The sequence below is a fragment of the Dendrobates tinctorius genome, unplaced genomic scaffold (genome assembly GCF_039654945.1).
Source record: "Dendrobates tinctorius isolate UK_male_01 unplaced genomic scaffold, ASM3965494v1 ptg000090l, whole genome shotgun sequence".
NCBI classification, from domain to species: domain Eukaryota; kingdom Metazoa; phylum Chordata; class Amphibia; order Anura; family Dendrobatidae; genus Dendrobates; species Dendrobates tinctorius.
In genome coordinates, this window is record NW_027361758.1 from 1095497 (window position 1) to 1117494 (window position 21998).

Below are 21998 nucleotides of genomic sequence, written 5' to 3' on the forward strand. Positions count from 1 at the left end.
AAACCACATTCAAGAAGTTTATTAACCCTTTAGGTGCGTCACAGGAATTTTTTTGAATATTTAAAAAAAAATGAACATCTAACTTTTTTTCATAAAAAAAATACTTCAGGTTCAATTTTTTTTATTTTACCAAGGGTAACAGGAGAAATTGAACTGCAAAAGTTATTGTGCAATTTGTCCTGAGTACGCAGATACCTGATATGTGGGGGGGAACGACTGTTTCGGCGCATGGCAGAGCTCAGAATGGAAGGAGCGCCGTTTGACTTTTTCAATGCAAAATTGGCTGGAATTCAGATTGGACGCCATGTCACGTTTGGAGAGTCCCTGATGTACCTAAACAGTGGAAACCCCCTACAAGTGACCCCATTTTGGAAACTAGACCCCCCAAGGAACTTATCTAGATATGTGGTGAGAACTTTGAACCCACAAGGGCTTTACAGAAGTTTATAACGTACAGCGGTACAATTAAAAAATCATATTTTTTCCACAAAAATGATCTTTTCACCCCAATTTTTATTTTCCCAAGGGTAACAGGACCCTAAAAGTTATTGTGCAATTTGTCCTGAGTACGCTGATACCCCACATGTGGGGGTAAACCACTATTTGGGCGCATGGCAGAGCTCGGAAGGGAAGCAGCGCCATTTGACGTTTTTGGCTGGAATTGAGATCGGACACCATGTCGCGTTTGGAAAACCCCTGATGTACCAAAACAGTGGAAACCCCCCACAAATGACACCATTTTGGAAACTAGACCCCCTAAGGAACTTATCTAGATGTGTGGTGAGAACTTTGAACCCCCATGGGCTTCACAGAAGTTTATAACATAAAGCCATACAATTAAAAAATCATATTTTTTAAACAAAAATGATCTTTTCACCCTCAATTCTTATTTTTCCAAGGGTAACAGGACCCTAAAAGTTATTGTGCAATTTGTCCTGAGTACGCTGATACCCCACATGTGGGGGTAAACCACTATTTGGGCGCATGGCAGAGCTCGGAAGGGAAGCAGCGCCATTTGACGTTTTTGGCTGGAATTGAGATCGGACACCATGTCGCGTTTGGAAAACCCCTGATGTACCAAAACAGTGGAAACCCCCCACAAATGACACCATTTTGGAAACTAGACACCCTAAGGAACTTATCTAGATGTGTGGTGAGAACTTTGAACCCCCATGGGCTTCACAGAAGTTTATAACATAAAGCCATACAATTAAAAAATCATATTTTTTCCACAAAAATGATCTTTTCACCCTCAATTCTTATTTTTCCAAGGGTAACAGGACCCTAAAAGTTATTGTGCAATTTGTCCTGAGTACGCTGATACCCCACATGTGGGGGTAAACCACTATTTGGGGGCATGGCAGAGCTCGGAAGGGAAGCAGCGCCATTTGACGTTTTTGGCTGGAATTGAGATCGGACACCATGTCGCGTTTGGAAAACTCCTGATGTACCAAAACAGTGGAACCCCCCACAAATGACACCATTTTGGAAACTAGACCCCCTAAGGAACTTATCTAGATGTGTGGTGAGCACTTTGACCCCCCCAGTGCTTCACAGAAGTTTACAACGCCCGGGCGTGAAAATAAAAAATTCGTATTTTTTCCACAAACATGATCTTTTAGTCACCATTTTTTTATTTTCCCAAGGGTACCAGGAGAAATTGGACCCCAAAAGTTGTTGTCCAATTTGTCCTGAGTATGCTGATACCCCATATGTGGGAGAAAACTACTGTATGGGCACACGTCGGGGCTCGGAAGGGAAGTAGTGACGTTTTGGAATGCAGACTTTGATGGAATGGTCTGCGGGTGTGATATTGCCTTTGGAGAGCCCCTAATGTACCTAAACAGTGGAAACCCCCCACAAATGACACCATTTTGTAAACTAGACCCCCCAAGGAACTTATCTAGATGTATGGTGAGCACTTTGACCCCCCCCAGTGCTTCACAGAAGTTTACAACGCCCGGGCGTGAAAATAAAAAATTCGTATTTTTTCCACAAACATGATCTTTTAGTCACCATTTTTTTATTTTCCCAAGGGTACCAGGAGAAATTGGACCCCAAAAGTTGTTTTCCAATTTGTCCTGAGTACGCTGCTACCCCATATGTGGGAGAAAACTACTGTATGGGCACACGTCAGGGCTCGGAAGGGAAGTAGTGACGTTTTGGAATGCAAACTTTGATGGAATGGTCTGCGGGTGTCATGTTGCCTTTGGAGAGCCCCTAATGTACCTAAACAGTGGAAACCCCCCACAAATGACACCATTTTGTAAACTAGACCCCCCAAGGAACTTATCTAGATGTGTGGTGAGCACTTTGACCCCCCCAGTGCTTCACAGAAGTTTACAACGCCCGGGCGTGAAAATAAAAAATTCGTATTTTTTCCACAAACATGATCTTTTAGTCACCATTTTTTTTTATTTTCCCAAGGGTACCAGGAGAAATTGGACCCCAAAAGTTGTTGTCCAATTTGTCCTGAGTACGCTGACACCCCATATGTGGGAGAAAACTACTGTATGGACACACGTCGGGGCTCGGAAGGGAAGCAGTGACGTTTTGGAACGCAGACTTTGATGGAATGGTCTGCGGTTGTCATGTGCGTTTGGAGAGCCCCTGATGTACCTAAACTATTGAAACTCCCCACAAGTGACCCCATTTTGGACACTAGACCCCCCACGGAACTTATCTAGATGTGTGGTGAGCACTTTGAACCCCCAAGTGCTTCACAGAAGTTTATAACACTCGGACGTGAAAATAAAAAAATCATTTTTTTTCCACAAAAATGATATTTTTGCCCCCAATTTTTTATTTTCCTAAGGGTAACAGGAGAAATTGGACCCCAAAAATTGTTTTGCAATTTGTCCTGAGTAGGCTGATACCCTACATGAGGGGGTAAAACACTGTTTGGGCGCATAGCAGAGCTTGGAAGGGAAGGAGCACCATTTGACTTTTTCAACTCAGAATTGGCTGGAATTGAGATCAGACGCCATGTTGCATTTGGAGAGCCCCTGATGTGCCCAAACAGTGGAAACCCCCAATTCTAACTCCAACCCGAACCCCAACACGCCCCTAACCCTAGCCCTAACCCTAGCCCTAACCCTAGCCCTAACCCTAGCCCTAGCCCTAACCCTAACCCTAGCCCTAACCTAACCCTACCCCAACACACCCCTAGCCCTAACCCTAGCCCTAACCCTAATGGAAAAATGGAAATAAATACATTTTTTTTATTTTATTATTTTTCCCTAACTAAAGGGGTGATAACGGGGGGTTTGATTTACTATTTATGGCGGTTTTTATGTTTGGCGGCTGTCGCACGCTAAAAGACGCTTTTTATTGTAAAAATAGTTTTTGCATCACCACATATTGAGAGCTATAATTTTTCCGTATTTTGACCCACCGAGTCATGTGAGGTCTTATTTTTTGCGGGACGAGTTGACGTTTTTATTGGTACCATTTTCGGGCACGTGAAATTTTTTGATCACTTTTTATTCCGATTTTTGGGACGCAGAATGAACAAAAACCAGCGTTTCATGAATTTCTTTTGGGGGGGGTGCGTTTACACCGTTCCGCGTGCGGTAAAATTGATAAAGCGCTTTTATTCTTCGGGTCAGTACGGTTACAGCGATACCTCATTTAGGTCTTTTTTTATGTTTTTGTCGGTTTTATGCAATGAAAACTATTTTATATAAAAAATAATTATTTTTGCATCGCTTTATTCTGCGAGTTATAACTTTTTTATTTTTTTGCTGATGATGCTGTGTGGCGGCTTGTTTTTTGCGGGACAAGATGACGTTTTCAGCGGTACCATGGATATTTATATGCGTCTTTTTGATCTCGCGTTATTACACTTTTTGTTTGGCGGTATGATAATAAATCATTATTTTTTGCTTCGTTTTTTATTTTTATTTTTTAAGGGGTTCGCTAAAGGGGTTAACTAATGGGACAGTTTTATAGGGCAGGTCGTTACGGACGCGGCGATACCTAATATGTGTACATTTATTGTTGTTTTTTTTTATTATTTTAAAAAAATGAATTTATTGGGGAATATTTTTTTTTTTTTTTACTAATTTATTTGGCGATTTTTTTTAATTTATTTTTACACTTTTTTTTTAATTTTTTTTTACTTTATTACATAGTCCCAGGTGGGACATCACTGTCCTGTGACAGATCGCTGATCTGTCACATCACAGATCACTGTGACAGATCAGCAATCTGTCACAGGCAGTGCACAAGGCTTCCTCATGCCTGCGCTTTGCAGGCACTGAGGAAGCCAGCTTCCCCAGGCCCCCGAAGGCCCCCGTCGCCATCTTGGATTCGGGGGCCTGGAGGATAGGAGTCCCCCGCAGCAGCGCTGCACATTGCGCTGCCGTGGGGGGCTCAGGGAAGCACGGAGGGAGCCCCCTCCCTGCCGATGCTTCCCTTTAACTCCCGGTACACCGCGATCGCGTTTGATCGCGGTGTGCAAGGGGTTAATGTGTCGGGGGCGGTCCGTGACCGCCCCTGACACATTGTGCCGGGTGTCAGCTGTGATAATCAGCTGACACCCGGCCGCGATCAGCGGCGCCCACCACGTGGGCGCCGCTGATCGCGGTAGACGTACTATCCCGTCCCCGGTCATACGGGCCCGGGTACCGTGGACGGGATAGTACGTCTCATGTCAGGAAGGGGTTAATATTCTTAACTGGTTACTATGAGAATTGATAGCATTTTATTTAATATGGTATATTTATTAATTATTAAATATTTAGTAACTCTTAATAAATTACATCACAGTCTAATTTTATCCACGCTAATATTGTGTCATGTCTTTATTTATTAAAAAAGTAAATGCGTCTTGTGTTACCATGTCTGTATACTTTTTTCCCTCCTCCCCTGCCCAGGAGCTATATATAGTATGATTAGACCATGTCCCTGTACAGTCAGACACAGCCCTTAGACAGTATACAGCAGGGGCACATTTATAAGATTTTCTCAGCACAGGAACATTTTATTAACACATCCTATAGTGAAACATAGTATTCTGTTATGAATGGTTCACCGAGGAGGAGAGGAGGTCCAGGCTAAGTCACAGAAAACCAGAGAGGTTGGTACCTAAGCAGATTGCAGACCCTTGATCCTATCCACACAACTAGCAGTAGCCGTGGAGCGTACCTACGATGATCCTAGACGCCTTGGCACAGCCGGAGAGCTAACTAAGCCTAAAGCAAGAAAGTGGAAATCTAAACTGCCCCAGAACAGACCCCAAAGGAATAGATAGCCCCCAAACATATATTGTCAGTGAGACAAGATGAAAACACAAGCACAGGCAGGAAAATAGACTGAGCAAATGATGGGGCCCACACTCACTAGACAGTACAGGAAAGGAAAGACACTGTCTGCAATCACGCAAAAAACCCTGCAAAAAGTCCAACACGTCTGATGCAAAAAACACGGAAGTCACACGACTTCACCCCCCACTATATCAGCACTCTGGTATATTCTGAAAGCAGAGCAAAAAGAGACCAATCTAAGGCTAGTTTCACATTAGCGTTTATGGCCGCGTCGGGCTGCGCACGGCCGCTGCTAAGCCCCGCCCCGTGCCGCCGCCTCCGCCTACGGACGCATGACGCTGCATGCGTCCCCTATCTTTAGCACTGGGGACGCCGGCCGTGCGCAGGTATGCGTTTGGCGGCGCATGCGTCCTTTTGACACTGCGCCAAGCGCACCAAACGCAACAGGTTGCAATTTGGTGCGCTCGGCGCAGCGTCAAAAGGATGCATGGGCCGCCAAACGCATACCTGCGCAGGGCCTGCGACCCCAGTGCTAAAGATAGGGAACGCAGGACGCATGCAGCGTCCTGCGTCCATAGGCGGAGCTACCGGCGGAGGCGCGGCAGGGCTTAGCGGCGAACGTAAACGCACCAAGAAGAGATAGACAAAACCAGATCAAATGCAAACAGAATAGCAAATAAACCACGCTGAAAATGCAGGGACCGAGCTGGAGAAATCAGACCTCAGGAGGAACAGGAAGCAAATCACCAGCAGGGATAGAGGGAGTCGGCTGTCTTAAATGCCAATCTGAAACCCCAGATCTCCAATCGTCATCATCATTATCAGGTGGCAAGCCTCTGTCAATCAGATCACCTCCATTAACCACCAGAGGGAACCCAGAAAGAGAACTCGCAACCCCTCTGTCGATCTGACCAGCTCCACTACCTTCAGTAATAACCAGAGGTAGGCCAGAAAGCGAATTCACAACAGTATTCTGAAATATTGACTAAAATGAACTTTGTGTCACGATCCATTTTTGGATCTGTGTCAGATCTGCATTCTCACATCTAAACTTTTCCTTTCAGGCCATTGAGGGTTAATATCAGTTTTTCCCCCCGGTGGCTGCTGGTGTTTAATACATGGTGGTGAGTTTGCTGATGCAGGTGGTCACCACTCCTAACTTCCTTTAAAAGGTCACCTGATGCATCAGCTGACTGTTGGTTAGACAGGTCTTTTTGGATAACAACCGTGCTGTAGACAGATTTCTGGTGCAGTGGTGCTTCAGCTGGTTTGCGGTGATTGGGTGCCTTACTCTGCTGTGTGGTGCATTGCAGCAGAGAAAGGTAACCTGCTCGGCGATGGTTTGAAACCAGCCATATAGGGACGTCAGGATAGACCAGGGCACAGCCTCAGGAGAGTGCAGAAGGTGTCAATTTCCCCATTCCCTATCGCAGGGCCCACTGTTGCAATTGGGTCCCCGGTATTCCCTTGTTTGTTTACCGTTTAGTGACCGACTGTTTGTTGGGTCATGTCACACAGTCACACAGTCACTTCGTGACATTATAACCAATCGAACCATTTTTTCTGGTGAGCCATGGCCCAAATGCAGGCCTTTGCCCAACTGCTTCAGACCCTCACTGAGGAGCGTAGGGTGCTGCGTGGTGAGGTGGTGCAGCAACTGCAGCAGTTGCTGGGGTTTGGAGCCTCCGCTCAGGTACAGGCTCAACCAGAACCCAAGATCTCTCTCCCAGACAGATTTTCTGAAGGGAGAGATACATTTTTGTTTTTTAAGGAGGCCTGCAAGCCATACTTCAGGCTCTGCCCTCGTTCATCAGGGAGTGAGGAACAGGTGGGATTCATCATATCCCTTATTAAGGGTGATCCCCCAATCCTTGGCCTTCTCCCTGCCGGCCGATTCACCATTTCTAGGTTAGTGGATGAGTTTTTTGCGGCTTTGGCAAATATGCCCCCTGTGGTCCTTGCTAAGGAGGACACAACGGTGCAGTTGGACGAACCCATGCATGTGGGGGGAGTTGGTTCCCAAACAGTGTTGCCTGCGGTTCATCGTGGTGTGGGGGCATGTTTTTACTGTGGGCAGACGGGGCATTTTATCGGGGTCTGCCCAACGCGCACCAAATCATCTGTACCAGCTAAGAAGCCACGTCCCTCTGGTCATGAGGAGGGAGGCGACCAGGGAGTGTATATTTCCTCCATTTTTTCCTCTCAGTGTACATTGTCAGCAGAAGTGGTGGTTGGCAGGGTAACTGAGGGTATACCGGTGCTTGTGGACAATGTAGCAGGTGTCAATCTGGTGGATGCTCACTTTGTCCAGACCCATGGCCTGAGCTGTAGGACGCTAGCAAAACCCCTAAGCATCCAGGCCATTGACTCTGTCCCACTTAGCCAGGGGAGGTTGACCCAAGTCATGGATAATATACATCTGCATATAGGGACTCATCATGAGTCCCTGTCGTGCTATGTCTTGGGGGGAATGCCATCACCTATCGTTTTAGGCCTCCCTTGGTTGAAAAGACACAACCCGGTCACAGATTGGCGGTCTAGGGAAGTAGTCAGCTGGGATCAGTCGTGTGAGGGCCACTGCCCGGGGGCTACTGTCTCTACCGTCATTCTACAACCATCCCCTTCTCCAGTGGGGCAGCAGAGGTGCTGCCAGGGATTAGGGGCAAGTCTCAACCCTCGCCACAAGCCAACCTCAATGTCGGAGTCCTCTTAAGAGAAGGGGTCAGAAGAGAGTGGTGGTTCCTTCTGAGCATTGTGAGGGTGTGAGTGTGACGACACAGGGGGACGCCTCTGTTATCGGTTCTGTGAAGAGTTCACCATCTTGTGGCAAACGTGTGCGGGGCAATAAACGTTCCGGTCCGGACCTGTGTGTGAAGGAGTATGTATGGGTGTCCACCAAAAACATCCGATGGAAGTGTGCTGCTGGGGTCTGGAGTTCTCGGGTGATCAGGCAGTATCGGGTGTCGGCCATTCTCTGCACGGGGACTTACCAGCTGGAATTACCCCCAGTAATACCCGTACATAACTTATTCCCCAGGTTGGCGCTCTGGAGATCTGTGGCGCCTCCGGAGCATAAGTTGTCACCTCCATCAGTCCACATTTGCCATAAACCGGAGAATCAGGTGATTGCCGAGGTGAACTCTGGTGGATCGAGGCGTCCTCATTGTAGGTTGCTTTTTGGTGAGGTGTGGTGTTGAGGGTCCAGAGGCCCCTCATTGAAGGAAGTGTACTGTCACGATCCCCTTTTGGATCTGTGTCAGATCTGCATTCTCACATATAAACTTTTTTCCTTTTACGCCATCAATGGTTAATTACATGGTGGTGAGTTTGCTGATGCAGGTGGTGACCACTCCGACCTTCCTTTAAAAGGTCCCCTGATGCATCAGCTGACTGTTAGACAGGTCTTTTTGGATACCAACCGTGCTGAAGACAGGAGCTTTCTGGTACAGTGGTGCTTCAGCTGAATGCTGTGATCGGGTGCCTTAGCTTTCTCTGCTGCAATGCACCGCACAGCAGGGTAAGTGTTGTTTGTCTTACCTCGTTTGTAGATCTTCCCTTGGTGTTGTATTAGTGCAGCGGTGGGACCAGTGTCCGCACTTGCCAATTCCCTACTGAGGGATAGGTGCAGGGCAAGTGAGGGCTAAGGTATCCTGCTCGGCGACGGTTTGAAAGAAGCCGTATAGGGACGTCAGGATAGACCAGAGCACAACCTCAGGAGAGTGCAGGAGGTGTCCATTTCCCCGTTCCCTATCGCAGGGCCCACCGTTGTAATTTGTGTCCCCGGTGTTCCCTTGTTTGTTTACAGTTTAGTGACCGACCGTTTGTTGGGTCGTGTCACACAGGGCCAGTCACTTTTTCGACACTTTGTTCTCATAAAAAAAACTAACTTTTTGTAAAGAAGGTTTAGATCGTTTGTGGTTTGATAAGTTATTTCCCAAGTAATTACATGCAGAGTCACTTCCTCCTTTAAAGAAAACAGTTTGATTTTATACACTGCTCAAAAAAATAAAGGGAACACTCAAATAACACATCCTAGATCTGAATGAATGAAATATTCTCATTGAATACTTTGTTCTGTACAAAGTTGAATGTGCTGACAGCAAAATCACACAAAAATGAACGGAAATCAAGTTTATTAACCAATGGAGGCCTGGATTTGGAGTCACACACAAAAATAAAGTGGAATGTAATGTCCTTAAAACAAGTCAAAATGAGGCTCAGTATTGTGTGTGGAGCCTCCACGTGCCTGTATGACCTCCCTACTGTACAACAACTGGGCATGCTCCTGATGCGGTGGCGGATGGTCTCCTGAGGGATCTCCTCCCAGAACTGGACTAAAGCATCCGCCAACTCCTGAACAGTCTGTGGTGCAACATGACGTTGGTGGATGGAGCAAGACATGAAATCCCAGATGTGCTCAATCGGATTCAGGTCTGGGGAACGGGCGGGCCAGTCCATAGCTTCAATGCCTTCATCTTGCAGGAACTGCTGACACACTCCAGCCACATGAGGTCTGGCATTGTCCTGCATTAGGAGGAACCCAGGGCCAACCGCACCAGCATATGGTCTCACAAAGGGTCTGGTCTGAGGATCTCATCTCGGTGTGTGTCTTGATAATTGCCAGTAATTTTCATCTGTTGCCTACTCCATTTACACAACAGCATGTGAAATTGATTGTCAATCAGTGTTGCTTCCTAAGTGGCCAGTTTGATTTCACAGAAGTCTGATTTACTTGGAGTTATATTCTGTTGTTTAAGTGTTCCTTTATTTTTTTGAGCAGTATACTTCTGGTAATGGGATTAGGGAGTTTTAAATGTGACCCCTTAAGATTTTTCGGTTAGACCGGGATCACACATGCAGGAAACGCGGATGAGTCTCGCAACTTAATACCCGGCACTGCCGCCGGCACTCGGGAGCAGAGCGTGCGGCTGCATGTCTTTCTATGCAGCCGCACGCTCCGCTCCCGAGTGCCGGCGGCAGTGTCGGGTATTAAGGTGTGAGACTCGTCCGAGTTTCTCGCATGTGTGATCCCCGTTTAAGGGTATGTGCACACACTGCGGATTCCGCTGCGTTTCCGCAGCGTTTTTGGCCGCTGCGGACCCGCAGCAGTTTTAGCTGCGGTGTACAGTACCATTCAAATGAATGGTAAAAAAAACGCTGTGTAGACGTTGCGGAAAAATCCGCGCGGATTTGCTGCGATTTTGAAACCGCAGAAAGAAGTGACATGTCAATTCTTTCTGCGGAATCCGCAGCGGGTTCCTATCTCCACCATTATGGAGATGGTGAATCCGCAGGACCAAACCGCAGGCAAAACCGCAGATAATCCGCAGGTCTTTTGACCTGCGGTTTATCTGCGGTTTTTGCAAAATCGGTGCGGATTAATCCGCAGCGGATTCCGCAGCGTCTGGACACACCCTTAATCCCAATGTCTGCCTGTCTCTGTGCCACACTCCACTCTCACAGGCAGGTGAGACTTCTGCTTATTTTATTCTTCTCCTTACAAAGAGCAGTTTTGCAAAAGTAAAGTGCATTTAACATTTCAATCCTCCCCAGTTCACAAATAAATCAATGGTAATACAATAAACATGAGGGCTCATTCAGACGTCAGGTACGAGTTACAGCCATGAAAAAAATGAGTTTATAGGGCTGTTCACATAGCAGTTTTTTTTTTGGGGGGGGAGGGACCAAGTGGTCTGTGGAAAATCGTTGACATACTCAGATATTGATCTGAATGTCAGATCAAAAATCACCAATGCAAGTCTATGGGTCAATTTAAAATAAACAAAAACACGGGTCACACTCTGATGCCTTCCGTGTGCTGCCCATTTTTCATGGACGGTTGATAGCAGCTGGGGAATTTTCATTATTTCCTTCATCCGATGAAAATCGGTCTGTTTTTAGTGTAAGTGGAAAAAAAAAAATAAAATTGGGTGTCTGAGCTCTAAGGCAGAGAGAAGAAAGATGCCGCTGCAGCAAAAACATTGAGGTCAAGTTCTCATTAGGCGTTTTTGCTGCGTTTTTTTATGCTAGTTTTCAGCTGTGTTTTACAGTACCAGCTACAGTTGTGCTCAAAAGTTTACATACCCCAGCCAAATTTTTGCTTTCTTGGCCTTTGGATGCTTTGGGTTGTCATTAGGATTTAAAAAAAAGAAAAACACAACAGTTGACAATAAATGGCTTCACCAAACCACCAACCATGAGTGTAGAAAAAGTTTTGGTGTTATTCATATTCTCTGAAAAAGGCCAAGAAAGCAAAAATTCTGCCGGGGTATGTAAACTTTTGAGCTCAACTGTATGTATCTCATGCACACACTTTTTTTGCCATCAGTATTTTATGCTTTGCATGATTTTTTAGATATAGAGCAGGTCACTTTCAGCGGTTTTCACCCATTGGCTTGATTGCGTGAAAAAAAACCAAACACAGGTATCAAGTTTTGCTGTGTTTTTTGTGCCAAAACCTAATTCTATGAAATAGGACTTTTGCACAAGCAAGCACAAGAGACAAATCTAGCGTGCAAAGACGGCCGGACAAAAACGCGCAAAAAAAAACCGCAAGAAAAACATGTTTTTTTTCTGCAGCTTCTTTCCTGTTAAGAGATCAGGTTTTGCATCAGAAAAAAGAAAGCTGAAAAAACACCTAGTGTGAACTTACCCTTAGGCTGTGTGCCCACGTTGCGTTTATGCGTTTCCGCAGCGTTTTTTGCGACCTTGGAAACGCTTAAACGCTTTAAGAACGCATTCCCATGCAATCCTATGGGATTCCGCAGTTGCTGTGTCAATGCTGCGAATTTTACCGCTGCGGAATCGAATAGCGGTAAAATCCGCATCATGTCCATTATTTCTGCAGAATGGCGGCGATTCCGCCGCCATAGGATTGCATTGAAGCGCTTACTTTACACATGTGGCTATGCCCACAATGCGTGAAGTGAACGCTTCATGTGCGGATAGTACCCAGGGTCTGGAGGAGAGGAGACTCTCCTCCATGCCCTGGGCACCATATTCCTATGCTTGACAAGTGTGACCAACCTGTCAATCACTTTTCCAAGCGATGCTTTAAATCGCTTGGAAAGTGCAAGCATTCTGCAAGCTAAAAACGCTTGAGTTTTGCGGGAAAATGCATGCGAATTCCACATGCGTTTTACCAGCGGCAGGGAGTTGCGGAAATGCCGCGGACATTTCTGCAACGTGGGTACATAGCCTTAATGTTGTTTGTTACAAGTTTGTGAGAAGAACTGAATAGAAAAAAAACAAAACACAGTTCTGATCTTCTTTTGATCTTGTATTACCCCAACAGCAATTCACTGGTGCTAAAAAGCTAATATTAAGTCGGGTCTCTGTTACAGTGAGAGTTTCTCTGGCTGAAGTATCATTTAGAAGGTTCCGTTACACTTGGGAATATTCGGCTGGCAGATCCAGGCTAATCAGGCTTCACTTATTCCGTCTTTGCATAGAGCTCATCCAGTTTGCGCGTTTCCAAGGGAACTGATGTGTGATCTACTGCAATGGTCGGTAAAGCATTTCTAATTAACCTCAAAAGCCCCCCAATTCTATAGAGGCAATATGGGCACTGCAGACCCCTGTGATAGACAGAGGCATTAGCAATAAGTGGAAAGTAAAACCCTCTGCCTCAAAGACGTTCCATATTAAATGCGAATCATTATTACAGCCTTCCATCATGTCAGACGATAACCATGGCTGAAATCCTATCTGCTGCTGAATCCCTGCTGCCAGGGTTTAGCAAAATTAGGAGATTTCATGTGATAATTTTCCTCTCCTTTGGGTGTGATGCATATTTAATCCCCCCCCAATCAATGAGCTGAAGAGGGAGAAAAGCTGCAACACTATATTGGTGGAGCAGCTTAGTACAGCAGCAGTGTATTCTCCGTGTAAATTTCACATTTAAAAATTGTAACAAAAAAAAAATATTGTAAGTAAAAAATAAAAGCTACTGCAAAAACAGTATCTCAATGTATTCTCCATTTTCATAATCTTTTATCTCCCTTATCCATATTTCTTGTATACCACAAATATAAAAATAATTGGAATTTCCATAGCCTTAATAATTAGTGTTGAGCGAGCGTGCACGGATAAGGTGTTATCACAGCACGCTCGTGCGCTAATAGAGGATCTTCGGCATGTTTGAAAGCTACTCTCGAGTCGTGGTGGCTGCATGTCTCAGGGCTGGTAGACAATCCCTGCATGTGTTGCGGCTGTTGAATAATCACGAGACATGCAGCCATGGCGAGTTGAGCATAGTTTTCAAACATGCCGAAGATCCTCTAATAGCACATGAGCAAACCTAATAGGAGATACAAAACAATGGCAGCATGAATTAAAGACTGGCCACGTTATTGCAGCCCAGTATGTGTTACTCAGAAGCATTCCTGTTTTTCAGAGAACATGTACTTTGTAAGCCGGCTGGGAACAATGTGCCTCCGATGATTAGTCAACAGGCAGATCACCGGTGGCTCCTCCAAGCCCACCCTCCCTTAGACTGAGAAGTCTGTCACTATACATACACACACACACAGGGAAGGACCTTGTCAGTCAAAGAGTGAAAGCCATGGAGAAGCTGCCGAAAACCTGCCTCTTGGATTAGTCAACAAAGTCGTATATTCCCCAGATGGATTTACAAAGTTTGTTCTCTGAAAAGATAACAGCGTTTCACAATGAAACATGCTTGTCTGCAATCACGCAGTCATGTCTGATTTATGCATGTCTCAAAACATCAGACTTACATCAATCATTTAACGTTGGCATATTCAAGTATAGAATGGCTATTTGAGTTGATGCACTAAAGGGAGCTGAATAATACACCAAGTATTTCACCACGAGACCAAAGTTAAAGTGACTGTACGGACTGACTGGAGCTCAAAATGCTATACAAGACACTACCACAAATCTTGCTGGGATATTAAAACTTCGCCGATTTTCAGTTGAGCTCCATTTTTGTGATGTTGTAATCTGTGACTACGCTTAGCTACAGTGCTTACAGGAAGTCTGAGATGGTCTGAGACACGCCTCCTGTCTCCTCATTGGCTCAGGCTCTTGCTTTCGCCCTCCTCCTAGAAGCTTCACCTCTAATATTGGTTGCTCTGTATAAATACAAGTCCAGCACAAAGCCACCAATAAGTCAGTGACTTCAGATGATTACATCATGTACAACCAAAATTACCAACACTGATACATACATACATACATACATACTGAGGCAAATGAGGCTTTCATATGGAGAAACTTGGAAAGTCATTATTGTGATTTTTTTTTTAGTGGGTGAGGTAGGCAACTTCATGTTAGTGTGATGGAACTCTGCAACAATATCACTTTCTCTTTTTTTCTGTCTTACTGAAACAAACAACATTTATTTGGCACTTCATATCATCATCAAGTCTAAGTTCACATTGCCTTTCTCCCAACAGAGGAATCCCTCTCGCAGAAGCATCCATTTATCGGATAAATTATAAGCTTTTCATGGCTCATTTGTCACATGGATGCCAGCATTACAGCCTATGGATGATGGATATCGCAGCTAGACAATAATTACCAATAAGCTATAATGCAATCTCTTTAAAAGGGGTTGTCCTCTTTCAGTTAATTTTTGGTCCATGGAGGCAGTCTAGAATATATTAATAAAAAAAAAAAAAAAAAAAAAAAAAAAAGGTTCACCATCACTGTTCCAAGAAAATGGCATTGGCTGCAGTGCCATCGTCACATTAACAGCCAGCCAGCGAGTGAGCTCAGCGGCTCTGACAAAGTGACCAGCTTAGAGCCATGGGCTAACTGATTGACTGCAGTGCTGATGTCACGTTACTAGTACAGAAACCAATGTCAGATACTAGGGAGAAGTGACAGACTCGCTGGGGAAACTGGTAAAAGGAGACCACTTCACAGTCTTTTTATACCAAACCGTGCCCATGGACAAACATTAACTAAAATAAGACAACTCATTTAAAAGGAATCTGTCACCAAAAAAAAAAAAAAACCCAACAGCATATCATAGGGGGTTAATCTGCAGGCTAATAGCGTTATTATGCAGCCGGCTCCTGCACGTAGCCGAACACTGCGGGGAGAAATTAACTTTATTCTCCCAATCAGCGTTTCCGTTTTAGTCACGGGGGCGTCACTGATTCCATCATTGCTCTGTATAGGCGGTTACAGTAGCCGTTCTGTATTCTCAGAGCAGTGACTGAACTTGCGCCAGCACCATCCTCATGACTGAAACCGCGCCCACAGAACTTACAGACACAGGCTCTGGCTCAGTCATGGCCGGGGAGCACGGTCTCAGTCAAATGAGTGGCGCTGGCACAAGTTCAGTCACGGCTCTGAGAATACAGAACAGCGACTATAACTGTGCCCCAAGGGGCATGGGCTACTTAGACCGGTGACGGAACCAGCGCCAGCTCCACCCCCATGACTGGGAACGCTGCTGGGGACAATAAAAGTTGATTTTCTCAACGAAGCGATAGGCTACATGCAGGTACCGGGCAGCATAATAACGCTATTAAAGGGAATCTGTCACTCCTTTTTTAAGATATCATATAATGATATCATTCAATTGTGTGTCACATAAGGATTCTCTTAGTACTTTTGCTTCCCCCTGACCCCGCACCTTTCATGCATAAACACCTTTTTTATATCTGTTCAGACGTATGTAAACTGCCGCTGTCCGGTCCGCTGGGCGGGGCTTATTCAACTGCTCCCCCCCTCCCTGTCTTGCTCTACGCATTTCTTCTTGTGTAGAGCAAGACAATTCACAATTGAATGATATCATTACATGATATCTCAAAAAAGGGTGACAAATTCCCTTTAACGCTAATAACGCTATTAGCCTGCAGATTAATCGCATATTTGCAGTTTAATAGCGTTTTTTTCTGGTGACAGGTTCCCTTTAGATCAACAAGTCATAAAAAGTTGAAAGATGTCTGTGATGGCAGCCATGAGACTCCCACAAGTCTCCCAGTGTACCTGCTAAATGTAAACAAAACAAAAATCTGATGTGAGCCAGCCCTAAGCTTGATGAAAGCGATGCAAATATCACACCACAAACAAAAAAAAAAAAATTACCTCAATCAACTTAACAACATTAGAATGGTCAAGTTTCTTCAAAATTGCAATTTCCTGGTAGACTCGCTCAATGGGTCCCTTGGCCTGTGAAACCCCATCACCAGCAGCCTTTGTTCCCCTGGGTGGTGGACGACCTAGGAAGAAAAGGTTCACATGAAGCTAATCCTACATAAAGTAATACGTATACATATTTCTCATTTTTACAACAAAATTTACAAAACCATTTTTTTTTTTTTAGGGACCACCTCACATTTGAAGTCACGTTGAGGGGTCTATATGGCAGAAAATACCCAAAAGTGACAACATTCTAAAAACTGCACCCCTCAAGCTACTCAAAACTACATGCAAGAAGATTATTAACCCTTCACGTGCTTCACAGGAACTAAAGCAGCGTGGAAGGAAAAAAAATGGACATTTTAATTTTTCCAACAAAAATTTTCTTTTAGCATCAAATTTTTCATTTTCACATGGGCAACAGGATAAAATAGATCCTAAAATTTGTTGGGCAATTTCTCCTGAGTACACCGATACCTCATACGTGGTCATAAACCACTGTTTGGGCGCATGGCAGGGCTCAGAAGGGAAGGAGCGCCATTTGACTTTTTGAATGGAAAATTAGCTCCAATCGTTAGCGGACACTATGTTGTGTCTGGAGAGCCCCTGTGTGCCTAAACTTTGGAGCTCCCCCATAAGTGACCCCATTTTGGAAACTAGACCCCCTAAGGAACTTATCGAGATGCATAGTGAGCACTTTGAACCCCCAGGTGCTTCACAGAAGTTTATAACGCAGAGCCGTGAAAATAAAAAAAAAATTTTTCCCCTCAAAAAAAAAAAAAAAGATGATTTTTTAGTCCGCAATTTTTTATTTTCACAAGAGTAACAGGAGAAATTGGACCCAAAAGATGTTGTACAGTTTGTCCTGAGTATGCTGGTATCCCATATGTCGGGGGGGGGCACCACTGTTTGGGCACACGTCGGGGCTTGGAAGGGAGGGAGCACCGTTTGACTTTTTGAACGCAAAATTGGCTGGAATCAATGGTGGCACCATGTCGCGTCTGGAGACCCCCTGATATGCCTAAACAGTGGAAACCCCTCAATTCTAACTCCAACCCCAACACATCCCTAACCCTAACCACAAGCCAAACCCTAATCCCAGCCCTAACCCCAACACACCCCTAACCCTAATCTTAACCCTAATTCCAACCCTAACCCTAATTCCAACCCTAACCCTAATTCTAACCCTAATTCCAAACCTAATTCCAACCCTAATTCCAACCCTAATTCCAACCCTAATTCCACCATAACCCTAACCCTTTTTCTAACCTTAATGGAAAAATAAAAATATTTTCTTTATTTTATTACATGTGCCTACCTATGGGGGTGATAAGGAGGGGGGTGAATAACTATTTTTTTTTATTTTGATCACTGTGATAGGATTTATCACATTTATCACAGTGATCAAAATGAATGAATGGAATCTGGCAGATTAGACGGGCGCACTGCGCATGCGCCTGCCATTTTGGAAGATGGTGGCGCCCATGATCCGGGACACCAGGAGCGAGAGCGGCACTCGGAAGGTACAGATCATGACTGTGGCGGCACATTCGGTGGCGGGGGCCGATCGCCCCCGTCAGCCAGTGTGTGTGGGGGGTTGGATCGGTGTCTCCAGCCATGTCCGATGCGCTACTGCAGCATCGGCCATGGCTGGATTGTAATATTTCATCAAATTTCATTGATGAAATATTACTATCGCTCTGGCTGTTTCACTTTTAACAGCCAAACAGAGTGATTGCAGCCACGGGGGGGTACACAATGCCCCCTGTACCTGCGGGTCGGGTGACCTTTCATTGACCCCGGTCACCCGGCCCGCAGGGGGGCTTTCAAGTTATGACACAGCATATGCGTATCATTGGCCGGATTGGCACCGACTTTCATGACACGTACGCTTTGTCACTGGTCGGGAAGGGGTTAAATGCACTGAGTACAACAGAAGAGGTGGGACAGTTAGAGGTTTTCCAGCTTTATGATATTGATTAACCATACTTTGGATAACATATTGAGGGGGTCGGGAGTGGAGGAGGGTCCGACATCAGACACCCCCACTGATCAGCTATTACCAGCTTCAGCACCAGCCAGATGTCAGGAGTGAAGGGAGCTGAACATCACAACTCAATACAGTATATATTGGCCGTTGAAGAGCACTGCAGAAGGTAAATCTACAGCATACCCTAGAATCATGTAGATCCACACTGATTTGAGAGAGGGTTTCATAGACCTGATGAGGCTGAAGGGTTTACCAAGAGCTACATAATAATGCAAACTGCATATATTATTAAGTCTAATAACAGATTCTTGTATTTAAATTCCAAAATGCTTTATTGAAGTGACAATAATTGTAGAGACAGCATTACCTATCTGACCATTTATCAATCATCACAATCAGACATTATGAAAACTAGAAGCAATTAAAACGCCAACAGTCCACATAGTTATAAATTTCTGAGAATTATAGAGACACAGGTTATACTAGGACAATCTCTACAATGCAGATACGCAAAATGAAGCATCATGTGAAAAATATAAATGAAACACCATAGTGGAAAATGTAGGACAGAGGTTGGTTTAAACACTACAAACTAAAATTTATATACCAAAAAATGTGTGAACCAACCAATAGTACAGAGAAAGATATTTAAAATAATATTTTTTATTGAAAATCAATTAAAAAAAAAATTGTACCAAAAAAAAAAAAAAAAAAAAAAAAAAATGTAAAAATGTCAATATATCAGTCAGCCACAAGATGGCGCCAACAGTAATATCCCAAAAGGGGTTACATACAACAAGGTAAGATTAACATACAACCCACTCATAGAATGTGACAAAATCAATAGCAAGAGATTATGATTCAAAATAAATTAATAATGAAGTAAAGTAAGTCACAAAACACAGAATGGGTGAGTAAAAGGTCAAATAAAGTATTTACCAATAGAATAATCCGGCGCCAGGAGTCCCTACGTACGTTTCGGCTAAATGAGCCCTCTTCCAGGGGAAGATTACCTATGGCCAGAGCTGCCATCAGGGCATTACTGCCCTGACTGACGTATGGGGTCCGGTGGACAGAGGGGGCCCGCATCGGGCCCCGTCTCATCTGCTAACCGGGCCCCTACCGGCACGCTAAACCGGGCCGTCAGTGGCGCTGAGGCAGCTGGCCGCTATTGAGATGCGGGCCCGTCGGCCCGCACGTCAATAGTTAACAGCAGCCAGCCAATCAGAGGCTGGCAGTTTACGTCAGCCACAGCGCGCACGTTGCCGGCGTCTGACGTCACTGGGAGGGAGCGTGAGCGTCGCCGCTGGAGCGTGGCCAGGTAAGGCCGGTTTCACATTAGCGCATTTTATGCGCGCGCACGGCCGGGGGTAGCTCCGCCCCCGAGCCGGCTCTCTGCCCGGCGTGCCCGCCCCTTCCTTGTAGCGCCGCCTCCTAGCGGACAGCGGCGCCTGCGATCGGCGCACCCTATCTTTAGCATAGGGTGCGCCGATCGTGCGCAGGTCGTGCGCTAGTTGCGCTTTGACCTGCGCTGCGCACTTATGACGGTGCGCCGTGCGCGCCAAAATCCGAAAAGTTCGATTTTGGCGCGCACGGCGCACCGTCATAAGTGCGCAGCGCAGGTCAAAGCGCAACTAGCGCACGACCTGCGCACGATCGGCGCACCCTATGCTAAAGATAGGGTGCGCCGATCGCAGGCGCCGCCGTCCGCTAGGAGGCGGCGCTACAGGCAAGGGGCGGGCACGCCGGGCAGAGAGCCGGATCGGGGGCGGAGCTACCCCCGGCCGTGCGTGCGCATAAAATGCGCTAATGTGAAACCGGCCTTAGAAGAACTTTTTTTTTTTTTTTTTTTAAATTGAAAGCGGCGATCCGGGGGGCCCGGGGCAGCATGCTAGACACGATGGGGGCAGCATGCTAGACACGATGGGGGCAGCATGCTAGACACGATGGGGGCAGCATGCTAGACACGATGGGGGCAGCATGCTAGACACGATGGGGGCAGCATGTGACAGTGAGACACAGGAGGGGCAGAATGTGACAGTGAGCCACAGGAGATGGCAGAATGTGAGGCATGGGGGCAGAATGTGACAGTAAGACACAGGAAGGGGCAGAATGTCAGACACAGGAGGGGGCAGGATGGGAGACACATGGTGCAGGATGGATACGATGGAGAGATCATATGGGGTACAATGGATACTCATGAGGGCGGGATGGGAGAACATATGGCTGAAGCCAGGAATGAGACACACGAGGGCCAGGATGGGGATTATTATTACTATAGGGGTTAATTAAGGGATATTATTACTGCAGTGATGTATTTATTTTATCTTTTGAGTATACTGTTTTAAATGGGGGAAGGTCCTGTTACTGTGTAGAGTGATACTATGTCACCTTTTTTTCTTCATATGATGTAATGTGTTCTGCAAGCGGAGCTCTAGATAACTGTGTTATTTCCCGCAGAGATGAGCCCTGGCAGGAAGACGAGATGGCGATCTGAGCTGGATGAAAGATGAAAAGCAAGGGTGAAGGACTTCACCTAGAGACATCACTGGTGAGTTATTGTGTTACCTCTACACTGACACTATACACTGTATACTATATACAGAGGTCCTGTGTATAATGTCACCAGTGATCACTGTATTACCTGTACATTATATACAGAGCTCCTGTGTATAATGTCATTGATCACTGTATTACCTGTACACAGACACTGCATACTAAGTACAGATGGTCCTGTGTATAATGGCACTTATGGTGATAGTATTTTTTTTTTTTTTTATTACTGATCAGTATTGTAGTATTCAGTCACTATGTGGTGATAATATGTGGTCTGGACATGGTGTTGCAGTATTTGTCCCTTGTATGTGCTATTATATGGTCACTTTGTTGTGGCAATATGTGGTCTGATCATGGTGCGATGGTATTTGTTCCTTGTATGTGATATCATTCGGTCACTATGGTAGTAATATGTGGTTTGGACATGGTGTGGCGATATTTGTTCCTTGTATGTGGTAACATAGGTCACTATGTGGTGGCAATATGTGGTCTGGACATGGTGCGGTGGTATTTGTCCCTTGTATGTGCTATTATATGGTCACTTTGTTGTGGCAATATGTGGTCTGATCATGGTGCGGTGGTATTTGTTCCTTGTATGTGATATTATTGGTCATTTAAAAAAATTGAAAAATAATCAAAAATATACCTAAATTGTATTGCAAATTTTAACAAATATTTAATAGGTTAGAGTAGAGTAGAGCTCGGCCAAAAGTGTCTACACTGTTGTGATGGCGGCTTAAAAAAATCTTTTGGCCAAAACAAAAGCTGCCGGCTATATGTGTGATCTGGTGATGGGAACTGTTAATGTGTGATTGGTGAGAAGTGGAGTTTTTCAAAGAGAGGGCATCGAGACTGGACAGTTTGAGGGGTGGAGGCGGGGATGGGATGGTGCCCGAGTCTAAAGGGGGCCCCGAAAATTTTGCCAGTATGGGGCCCCGAAATGCCTGCCCTGCCCATGGCTAATATCTTGGTAAAGCCTACAGTTATGGGTTGGTTGGATATTAGCCATATGTAAGTTTTCATACTGGGCAGTTAGGTCAAGGACCCATCCGATTCATGAGCTTACC

General features: G+C 45.4%; 1 protein-coding gene across 4 annotated transcripts in view; it reads right to left on the reverse strand.

Annotated features, from left to right (window-relative positions):
* Positions 1-21998, reverse strand: part of CAMKK2 (calcium/calmodulin dependent protein kinase kinase 2) — a 143902-nt gene that overhangs the window by 38777 nt on the left and 83127 nt on the right. For all 4 annotated transcript variants that reach the window (XM_073585968.1, XM_073585965.1, XM_073585967.1 and 1 more), the window contains exon 6: positions 16332-16465. In XM_073585968.1, the coding sequence (XP_073442069.1) occupies positions 16332-16465 (134 nt within the window). The remainder of the gene's footprint in view (positions 1-16331; positions 16466-21998) is intronic.